This window comes from Rissa tridactyla, chromosome 8 (assembly GCF_028500815.1).
Source record: "Rissa tridactyla isolate bRisTri1 chromosome 8, bRisTri1.patW.cur.20221130, whole genome shotgun sequence".
NCBI classification, from domain to species: domain Eukaryota; kingdom Metazoa; phylum Chordata; class Aves; order Charadriiformes; family Laridae; genus Rissa; species Rissa tridactyla.
Genome location: NC_071473.1, coordinates 50,058,552 through 50,070,290, shown reverse-complemented (window position 1 = coordinate 50,070,290; position 11,739 = coordinate 50,058,552). Strand labels below are relative to the sequence as shown.

General features: G+C 41.9%; 1 protein-coding gene across 3 annotated transcripts in view; it reads left to right on the top strand.

The window, feature by feature from the left end:
• Positions 1-640: 640 nt before the first annotated feature.
• The window catches only part of USP24 (ubiquitin specific peptidase 24), a 65,656-nt gene continuing 54,557 nt past the window's right edge, over positions 641-11,739 (top strand). For 2 of the 3 annotated variants that reach the window (XM_054211399.1, XM_054211397.1), the window contains exon 1: positions 641-1,057. In XM_054211399.1, the coding sequence (XP_054067374.1) occupies positions 749-1,057 (309 nt within the window). In that variant the 5' untranslated portion in view covers positions 641-748. Of the gene's footprint in view, positions 1,058-3,474; positions 4,265-11,739 lie in introns of those variants that run through there. The other variant, XM_054211400.1, reaches the window with a different exon arrangement.

Genomic DNA, 11,739 nt, shown 5'->3' with positions numbered 1-11,739 from the left:
CTTGGTGTCCCCTGTGAACTTACTGAGGGTGCATTCGATCCCCTCATCGAGTTCGTTGATAACGATATTAAACAGCACCGACCCCAGTACCGAGCCCCGGGGAACACCACTCGTGACCAGCCGCCAACTGGATTTAACTCTATTCACCACCACTCTCTGGGCCAGGCCCTCCAGCCGGTTTTTCACCACGTGAACAGTATTCCCGCCCAAGCCACGAGCAGCCGTTTTCTCCAGGAGGACGCTGTGGGAAACGCTGCCGCAGGCTTTACCAAAGTGCCGTGATTAAACGGCCGGCCGCGGGCCGGAGGCGGCCCGGCCGCTGAGGCACCGCCAGGCCGCAGCCAGGCCCGACCCTCCGGCCGGGGTCCCGTTGCCCTGGCAACGCCGCTCCCCCCTCACGTGACCCTCGCCGGCCACGCCCGCCCGCGCCCGTTGTTATGGCGACGGCCGCTCCCTCGCATTCCTCTCCCCCCCCCGCTCCCCTGACACTCCATTCATGCCCGCGCTGCTCCTCCTTCACGTGACGCGGGCCTGGCGTGCGGTCCCCAGCCGGGCTTCGGTCCGCCGCTTCCGGGCTGAGGGCGGGGCGGAGGGGGAGCGCGTGTGTGTGCGAGGGCGCGCGCGGGGGGGCGGCGGCGGCTGAGGGGAGCGGCGCTGCCGTCAACATGGCGGCGGGCGGGGCGGGCAGCGCCTGAGCCCCGGCGGCCCCTCGGTTCCCGGCCCCCTCCTCTCCCCCCCAGGCGCGGCCATGGAGAGCGAGGAGGAGCAGCACATGACCACGCTGCTCTGCATGGGCTTCTCGGACGCCGCCGCCATCCGCAAGGCCCTGCGCCTGGCCAAGAACGACATCAACGAGGCCGTGGCGCTGCTCACCAACGAGCGGCCCGGCCTCCACTACGGCGGCTACGAGCCCATGGAGAGCGGGCAGGGCCCGCCGGGCGGGCACGGCTCCCCCGCCGGCGGGCAGGGCCCCCGCGGCGGCGACGGGGACGGCGGTGGAGGAGGAGGAGGTGGCTTCGACCCGCCGCCCGCCTACCACGAAGTGGTGGAGACCGAGGTGAGCCGCGGCCTGCCCCGGGCGGGCTGACCCGGGGGCGGCCTCCTGTCAGCGGCGGGGCGAGTGGGAGCTCCCCCGGGAGCCTCCCCGCTGCGGGGGTGACCGGGAGGGTCCCCGCGGGCCGCCACCACACGGGCCGGCAGCTTCTCTCCCACCGCCCTCCCCGTCGGTGCCCGGCAGTGGCTGTCCGTTGCGATCGCTGCAAGGTGAAGAGCACCCGGGCTTCTCCTTGGCATTCTAGGAATGTGTGGCTACCGTAGGATTTATTTATTTATTTTCACTCTTCCCCCTCTCATGCCTTCTTGCATAATCCGAGTGACTAATGACTGTCTAATATTTTCTTAACTGTTTGCACAATGTGAAGGAAAGTGGGGTCTGGGTGTTACTTTGCATACAGTGTTATTCGGGTAAGCTAAGCATAAATTCAGAAATACAAATACAGTGAGCTTCAGTATCTGGAAGGCGCCTACAAGAAAGCTGGAGAGGGACTCTTTACAAGGGCATGTAGTGATAGGACGAGGGGTAATGGCTTCACACTGGAAGAGGGTAGATTTTCATTAGATATCAGGAAGAAATTTTTCACTTTGAGACTGGTGAGACCCTGGCCCAGGTTTCCCAGAGAAGCTGTGGCTGCCCCATCTCTGGAGGGGTTCAAGGCCAGGCTGGCTGCGGCTTTGACCAACTCGGTCTAGTGGGAGGTGCCCATGCTCAGGGCAAGGGGTGGAACTAGGTGATCTTAAAGGTCCTTTCCAACCCAAATCATTGTATGATTCTTTGATTTTTCAGAACAAAGGCTTTAATTCATAACGTAAATTATAGCTGTGTTCTAAAATGGACCTGAAGTAGATAGAAGTGCTGGAGAATGCCAGCCTTTCCCAATTTCTCTCCTTCCTCCTTGTCTGCCTTTTTCTCTTCTCTCTTCCATCCTCTTCCAGAACTGTGAAGTCCTCAGCCAGCAGATATGGCATTTTCCCTGCTGCCTGGAACAGTTTTGTAGCACTTACCTGTAAAGCCTTCTCCTCTTCCAGGTCTTTTTTCCAGAACTTCTCAGAGTGCTCCTATGAAAAGAGTTAATTAATAGTGTCCAGGCTATGGAGCTCATGGGGGCAACAACAGAAGAACAGCCCTGCTGTGTGTTACCAAATGGCTACCTTGCGTAATGTCTGTCTCAAGAAGTGGCCAATAGCGGGTGCCTGAGCATGTGAATAAAACTGTGTGTGTGTATGTATCTGTAAAAATGTATATGGAAAATACATGCACATACCTTCTTGTACATAGCTACGCTTGCACAGATCATTCATATTCATACTCTCAAGTATATTGAAGTCCAGTCCTGCAGAATAAAGACATGTGATCCTGTTTACTGAATTAACTGGGTTAGATCCTTAGCTCGTATAAGCTGATGATGTGTGCTTGTGGAGTGAGGTGGTCTGTGGGACGGTGTGTGTGCTGTGCAGAAGGGGAGTCGCTGTGTAACTTCACTGATTGAAGCAATAGGGAATTTGTTTCTATCCTTTGCTTTGAAGGGTTGGGAGTGAGAGTTCTGCCTGTTTGTATTCAAATCTCTACAGCCATCAAGAGGGTGGATTTTCCTGTCAGATATAGTTATGGTTGGGACAATCTGGGTTGTCAGTGTGACATTTCAAGAGAAGCTGTCAGTGTAAACTTCAGAGAAGCACTTTTTTTCCCCCTCCTGTTCCTATTACAAATGACACTGACAACTCTGACTAAGAGGATTTTTTCCCCTGTTATTTCAGCTTGTATGTCTGATCGAACTTACTTACGCATTATAGTTTCCTTTGCCACTCATGTTCTTGTTTGATTTGACTTGTGTTCTTGTTAACACACAGGAGAGAAACCAAAACATTTCAATATAGGCAAATGGCTGTGAATCCACAAAGTAGGCATTTCAGAAGGACTGAAGTATCTTGCTACATGAAACTTTATATAAATTCAGGCTGCAATTTAGTAATTGGATTAATTTGCATATGGGCATCAGTCAACTCCTGCACGTGTATGCAAACCAATATTTTTGTAGTACAAGAGTACCTGTAAAAATCTTATAACTTGGAATTGTTGCCTGTGTTTACTTGTCAAATGTTGCAGTACAACTTAGCAGCTTTTGACATATATTTTATAAAAGGGGGAAAAGCGATACACGATCCATTCTTGAGGGTTTTTTTATTCTTTAAATGTGATCTAGAACTACATTTAATAAACTACAGCTATTATTTAGGTGGTTAATGAGCAGGTAGTTTTCCATTTAGCACAAGCTTATGGCATTTGAAGCTGTACAGAAAGCCATTGCACAAATAGCTGTATTATTCACTGTAGTCGTATACATTATGTTGAAATGTATTGTACCCCATACTATCTTGTGATAATTCAGACGTTATCTCTGTTTACCTTCCTCAGTATCATCTGTCTCTCTAACAGCTCTTAGAGTGTGTATTTCTCCTTCTCATCATAGTACCAGTTTTAACTTTTATGTAGTGGGGAGGTAGTGTGTTAGATTTCTAGGCTTAATTTTTGGATTTTATATATCAGCAATGTACATGAACGTATAAATTAAAAGAGCACAATTATTAGAAATGTTCCCCTGAATAAAATTTTCCAGCCTAGTAATCTTCATGAACAAAAGTTAGGATTTTTTTTTTAATTCAAAAATCAGAAGAAAGCTTTAGTCAGTCTCAAACATGTGTGTGTAACAGGTCTGTACTTTGTATTTACGTTCTTTTTTTGGCCGAGTACAGTTTACTATGCATATAAGAATAGATTTATGAATGATTAAACACTTTACATTTTCCCTAATCAGTAATGAAGCCATTATGTTTGCATATGCTTATTTGGTTTCTATTACATAATGTTAGAATCTGTTCTGCTCAGTAAGCATGTTGATCAAAGCAAGGCTTGTCTGTTGCTTTTCTTTGAGAATAGCACAGCGACCAGATACATATGCCAGTAAAAACATGTTTTCTTTAGATAAGACAGTAAAACCAGTGTGAATCCTCTCTCAGTGGTCCAGACTGCTGGTCTTCAGGGGTGTCTGGAAGTGTTACAGAAGCCTGAATTCGGAATAACTGGCCTGGAAGCAAGACAGCTGCTATGCGCTGGCTCAACGCGTGCTGTGTGCTTTATTTTTGAGACTTGAGATGAAGACATAACGTAAATTCATTTTCCCAAGGGCTGAAACTTCAGTTGCAGCAGGTAAATGTCTTCCCAGGAGCGTACAGTTGATTCAGTTTTACGTTAGTAGCTGCAGTGTATCTCTGGAGTTGATGCTGTTAGCATGGCCATGCTTAACTCATTAAAAGAAAAAGGGCAGACAGGTTTGGAAATACAAAGGTGGCTTTAACATTCGATTGTCTTCTGAAAAATCAGAAAGTTCTGCTTTAGGTTTACAGGTGGTTTGAAGTTTTGCCCAGTGTAGTGCCAAACCACTTTGGTAGTCTGAAATCACCTGCTTTTGCAAGAGGTGTCTTTGCCTGTTTGACATAATTAATATGTTTATGTCTGTCAGCTTAAGTAAAATTTTAAGTGCATTTTGGCAAGAATCTGGGATTTCTGAGTTTATTCCTTAGGGAACGTACAGATTTTTACAGCGTGATTCTTTGCCGAGTCGGGGGAGTGGAAGGATGGCATACTCATCTTTTCATATGACTGACAGATAAGCTGTTTTATGAACTGCTGCTAAATCCTTATAATTTAAGATAAGACTATAAACCGATGTGATGACAGTGTCTGTCAGTGTATCCATGAATTACCATGAGTGTCACAAGTGCTGACTTTCATGAGTTGGGGGGGAATTGGATGAAGAAGAGCAGGCCAAATGAATGTGGGGATTGTGACCAGAGAACCTAAAACTGCAGTAAGGGGTAGGAACCAACTTAGACTAACAGTATTGAACATATAGCAACGGTTTGCGTAACCTTTACTAAAATTATCTTGATTTGTTTTTAAACAGCTCCTGAGAGTCATTACTATGACCTTTTGGGTAAATTGTGATTAACGGATTATATTACCTTCTAGCTATTTCTGTCTCCTTTAGCATGTGCTCTTTTGATTTTTGGTTTGGTTTTTTTTTTCAGTTGAACTGGATCAAAAGGTCATATGTGCCAGGTTTTACTAGATAAGGTTTATAATAAAACTTGTCCAAGATTGCTTTTAGAGGTGCTGTTTGATTTCAAGAGAAGGGGATTTTATAAAAGAAACAGACCAGCAACTGTAGTGAGTAACAGTGCCGGGAACATTCTCACTAGTCATGCTGCAGAACTGGTGTGTCCAAAACCCTGTCTCACCTCATTATTAAAGCTCAGTACTGAAGGCAGTTCTGCCACAGATGTGCTGCATCACAGTGGGTGTGTAACTTAACCTCTGTTTTAGCTTCTAGTGTGTAAAATGAGGATAATGGTGTGTGCTTTATTAGCAGTGCCACAGACATCAGCCTTGAGAAGTTCTTTGATCCTTGAACGGAAGGAGCTGTATTTATTTAAAGACAAGCCTTCGAGCAAATTAGATGGATTTCACACTACAATTTTATAAATTTAAAGTCAGTCTTCTGTTTTGTAAGTAGTGTTGAGCACTGCAAAAGTGAGTATTTCTGGCATTCTCGTGTGGAAGTGTTACAGTGTGGCTTGTCTAGGAATTGGCCTCGTAAAACAATTAAGCAATCAAATAAAGCTCTGTGGTGGATTCTGGCATTGACTCCCTGGCTGGGTGCCATCAGAATGTCAAGTGGCATTAGTATTTTAGCAGTCCTGGTTTTCAGCATCACTGTTTTCAAAAATTAGTGGCCCTGGTCTAGGACCTCTATTTAGATTCTGATTATGTTAATGCTATCTTGGCTTTTGAAAGAAAATACCCTGGTTTTCGTTCTCGATATAACACAGAGTAATAGAGATGCTACATGAAGTTAGGGGAAATAGGGATAATACTGGGAAGTGCAGTTGGTTAATTTTAAATGTAAGCTTTGTTTCGAATAATTTATAAATCCATTGTCATGTAATTTGATTGTCAGAGTAATTTTTCAGACTGAGACTACCAGTTTATAGTTACTGGTTCGTCAGTGAAGGTGGTGCCTGTGGGGTCAGTGGAGGTAGAGACAGCTAGCTCTGTGTAGCAAATTTCTCAGCTGGGCAGGAAGTGTCTTTGATATAATGTTCTCTGGAGGCATTTTCTGGTCATCTTCCCAGTTTACAGTGCTATTCTGTGGCAGCTGTTTAATAAGGAAGTGAAATACTGAGGAAGAATGAGAATAAAAACAAATTAGCCAGTGTTAGAAGTTAATTCCAGCAAATCATTTGGATTGCTTTTGGATTAAGGAACAAGTAGCTCTTTGTGTGAGGAGGGCAAAGATGGAAAGGAAGTGCCTGTTTCTTTTGTAAGCTCTTATTTTGAAAAAGAACACTTATTTGTGCTGCCATAGGAATAGTTTTGGTATGTATGTTTCAGTTATGTATGTTTCAGTTATGCTTCATGAACCAAATTAAAATAAATTTTACAAAGCTAATGTACACAATGTTTTTTGCCACTTGATCTTCCTGCTCACTACTTTACAGCAGTTCTGATGCCCAGCAGAGCGGTCTCAAGAGGCATTTAAAGATTTTTTCCTATTAGTTAATCACAATTTTGTAATAATACATTGTAGAACTTGAATTCAAGCTTGTTGTCATCTGCTTTGTCAGTTCTAGTTTGTGTCTCACTATACATCAGTATGCATCCATAGAACAGAAGCATAGGTGAGTGTTTAGCAGTGTTACTGAATTAATTCTCCCTTCCAGAGCCTGACCTTTTGTCACTAAAATGTTATAATAAATACTTTAACTAGTGTTTCTGCAGCACTTCTCTATTAATGCCTGGTGTTTTGGCAAGGGGAGATAGAAGTATTGACTTAGTTTTAGGTACTGAAATGCTAAGCATTTGTGATTCATTTTTTTATTGTATTAAAGCACAATGTTTATCTGATACCACACAAAGTTATTTTGAGTTATTTGGAAATAAGCATGGGGTTTTGTGCTTATGAAAACTCGAGGCTTGGGAGGAAAAATAGTATCAACTCAGAGTCTGGCTGTTAGTGTTTACGCTAATAGAATAGGTTTTTTAAATAAAACCACAGACGATACTGAAAACACGTGCAAGATAAGCATGTTTTCCTTGGGTCCTTATGAATGGCACTCTTAACAGGGCTTTCCGTGACCTCTCCCTGGCCTACAACTGGTTATCAAACTTTAAAATACCTTGCCAAAAGTGGTTGTAACAAATCTGTATGTCTCAGATTCCACTGCAGTGGAATCTACTGTTATAGTAGTATAAAAGGGCAAAGATATTCCTCTTTTTTTAAGTTAAATAAATCTTTTATCACAAATGTGATTTTTACAGAGCCTTAGTTATTTTGTTCTGCTGTAATGCTTAGTACTGTGTTTATCTCTGAACAACTAGGCAAGTGCATTGGGGAATATTGCTTAGTAACATCCCGCCATCACCCTGGAAATCAGGGACGTGAGTACAAGCAATGGTTTTAGAAAATCCTAGTTAATTTCTAGCTTTGCTGAATGTATTTTTATTTTTAAATTCATATTGTGTTCTTATTCCCAGTCCTACACAGTTCTTGGTTGTGAGAGGTGGTGGAAGGGGGAGGCGTCGTGGGATTTTTGTCGTTGATTGTGGTTGTAAAGGGTTATAATCCCTTACAACTACTAAGAAAGGGTTAGTTTAACCATGCATTTTTGATAGTGCGTTTGTACTACTCTTAGTTAAGGTCAGTGTCCAAAACTTGCTGTGAGAACTTTCACTAAATAAATGAGAATTTGCTTAGGATGTCATTATGGTGAGGTGAGAGTCCAAATCAGCTTCAGTTGGTTGCAGTCTGTAACATAAGATTTATTTTCCTGTAGTGATAGGCTGCAGTCATTTCTTTACACCAGCATGATGAAATACTAATATTTTTTTCTTCTGACAAGAACACATTTGCTTGTGTAAAGTAGTGCATAGAAAAAATTTGAACCAGAGAGCTTAATTTCTATGCAAAAAGAATAAAACATCCATATATCTCCCCAACTAGCTCACTTTCTCGTAGCAGAACATAAATAACAGAAAACATTCCTATCTATCATTGTTCTCAGAAATTTTGCATACAGATATTATTCTGTGGATTCTGTTTAGGACTTAGAACAGTTAAACAGTAGTATACTTCCCACATAAATGTCTATAGTGTCAGTAAAACATTTAGGAAATCACAGTGGGTTTTCTTATTGCCAAATAACAAACCTAATGTGGAAATTCCATATACGATGCCATTTTCTAACACTTATTGATATCGTCATATTTGTAAAAGGATACCAAGCTTGCTCTTAGCAATGTGGGTTGAGTGAGTTTGATCTGATGGCAAGAACAGGTAACTGGGAAATACTCTTCAGTTTTGTTCCCTTGTCTGCCACTTAACATGAGTTTAAAGAAGCTCTTTAAGCTCCTGGAGTAGCAGTTTATAAAAAGCAAGTAGGTTACAGGTATGAAAATGTAACAATTTTTTTAAACACTCAATACCTCATACTTAGTGTGTTCAAGTGTAAGTGCAAGGTGGTAGCTTTGATTTATTTGAAAGCCTTTAAATTCTTACCCCTGTGGTTCAGTTCTAGGTAATAGAATGTCCTCCTTTTAGGAGTTAATTAAAAGGAAAAAGAATTGACATCCAGGCATGAAAGTAAAAGCTGCTTTAATCAGTAGTCTGGCAGATAGAGGGACTGTCAAGTCATGACTTCAGGATTCATAGCTCCTCCCACAAATTGATGGACATAATAGACAGAGCATTCTCTGCTCTCTGATCTGTTTTTATGGGTATTTGATGTATTTCTCTCACATTCCCTCCACTTCAGCATCTCCCAGTACTTTGCAAATGGTAGTGAATGGTGCATCAGCATGCACTGGCAGGGGGAGGTATCGCTGTAGATGCTTTACAGCTGTGGAAGCTGAAGCACTGAAAAATGTATTTCCTCATTATTGCTTAGTATGTCTGTGATTAAAAACTGAAAGGTGGACCTAGAATTTTTGGCTTCTAGTTCTGTCTCTAAGCAGGTTTTTCATTACTGCTTTTCAGAGCAATTAAATTTGGTCCTGTTTGTAGGTGCACAGTAACAAAATTGTTTGCTGTTTGGTTTTTTTTTTAAACAAAACACTGAAGCATCAAAAATGTGTTTTCTTGGCTAGAAAACAGTGGTCATTTTGTGAAAATCACTTACTAGAGAGGCATTAGAGTGAAGGGAACTGCTTGATCTGCTGGTGCCTTAGAAAAGTCTGATCCTGTTGCTTGTTGAAGGAAACACGACTTTGGGATTCTGTTTTGTAAGTTATACTAGATTCAAGAGTACATAATGTGAGCCTCTTAGCTCTGGTGATAATAAATTCTGTTGGTAGCCATCTATCAAAACAAATTTACAAATTTAAATTATAATTTGACTGTAATTTCATTACTAAGGCTGACAATTAGCATCAAAACACATTCTTAAACTCCTTGTTATTTTATGTAAAGTGACTGGTATGGTAAACGTCAGTGGCTTTAGTTAAACAGTGTTTGATGAGTTAATTAGCTGAATACTGCAAGAATACATTTTTGAAGCTTTGAACTGTGACCTTTTGGCAATTAAAGTTAATTTGTATTTCACTTTTTGTGCGAGGGCTAATCTTTGTTCTGTGTTAGTCTTCCATGGAAAGCTTTATATTACAGAGTTACGCAATGTTTTATTGATCAGATATTTAACAATTTTTGTTTATTCAGCCTTGCAAACAGCTCCGAGAGGTGCCAGGTCCCCAGAATGAGCGTCTTGAATCAGTGGTTAAGACTGTTCATCTGAGGATATTTCTCTAGGGAGCCCATGTATGTATGTTTAGACATAACTGCATTTTCACACCTTGAAAATAAGACAAAAGAGTCCAGACTGCTAGAAAGGGGGGTCTTCAGGGCTTTTGTGTAATAAGAGATAAATCAGAAGACATGAAAAATTATGTTAAAGGTTTGCCAGCAAATGTTTTTTGGTCTCAAGACTTCACCTACAAAAGGGGAGAATAGTCACGGGATGTGTGATGTGCACCATGACTTTCTGTTTCAGAAAACAGTTGATTCCTACAGACTTTCAGACAGTTTATCTTTGTATTACCCGTTGGCTGCCGGGAATAGGTGATTTGGGTTTTTTTTCCTTTTTACTATTCTATTGTTGGAGAATATCTCTACAAATCCTTAACGTGTCAGGTGCCAGTCCAGTATTAAGTCTATTCAGCCAGAATTGGAATAGTTGTGATTTAGGCCATCATCAACTGGCAGACGCTGTTCTTAAGTCATCTATTTGAGGGGAGGGAGGTAGTTTCTGTTTGTATATTTAAAAAAATAAAAAAAACAAACAAACTAAACATGTAATTCCCCAAAGAAGAAACATGGAAAAACACTTCCTGGGAGGCTGATGTACTTTTTTTGTGTACTATATGCTTTCATGGATAGCATACTCTTTTCTTTAAAAGCTTTTATTTCGCCTGTGGACCCATGTCAGCGGAGTCTGTAGTGACAATTCCCAGTGCCTCAGTTAGGATGTGTTAATTGTGGCTACCTGTTCAGAGCTCACTTGGGTTTGTGAATGTCGGCAGAGCACGCAAGAGCTTCAGCCTGTGTTGTTTAGCGAGCCAACATCATGTTACGCAAGAGCAGAGCTGAATTGCACCTTCCTACGGCAGCTGCTCTTAACAAACCCCTCACTTTAAAGATTTAAAATCAATTTAAAAGTTGGATGGTGAATAGTTTGGGGATTTTTTTGTTCAGAAGGACCTAATTATGAGAGACCAGCAATAAGTCCTTCAAGAGACTAACTCATACTGGATAGGTTGTAAGAAACAAGACTCAGTCTGCAGTAATATAAACTGAACATAGCAGTAATCTCCAAGAAAAGCAGGGTATTAAATTTATTAATGCTTTGAAGGGGAATTTGAGTTTTAAACTGGGCATTTATTTGAGATTGTTGTAGATTTCACGGTAGCTGTGAAGCTACTTGTGTGTGATATGCTCTAAAAATAATAAATAATTACACTTGATACTTTCTGGGCAGGGTTTTAGTGGCAGAAAACTGACAAGCAAGAAGAGTTGTTGTGTCTAAATAGTGGAATGTGCCAAAGATGTGCTCCTTCAGTGCAAATAGTTCCCGTTGTTATTAGGGCAATATTCCTAGTACCACACTCATTGCTATTTCCTGTGTTAAAAAAAATAATAAAAAAAAAAATCTTTTTACTACATTGTTGGTGGATTCAATCCAGCAATAGGGCAGATGTGTCCTTAGTGCAATTTATGATAATACCCTTATTCATGGGAGCTGAATGTATAGTGAAGAACATGTGTTATTTCACTCTTTCCTTATGAATTTCCGTAGTACGGACACTGGCAATCGCTTGTGTGGAAAGAGGTAAATAAAGAGCACCATTGCTTCAATGCAGATGGGGAAGCAGAACAACGAGTGGACTTTTTCAGCAACAGTTGAAGGACTGCACCTCTTAAACTGTCCGTTGCTAACACTATAGTTTTATTTAACATGGTCGCTTTCCTCCAGGGGTTGGAGCAACCGTAGCTCAGTTACTGTAATTCATTGAAATGTTGCTACAAGCCTAAGCTGAACTGAAATCGCTGAACACCGAGCAACTGGGTGTTTACA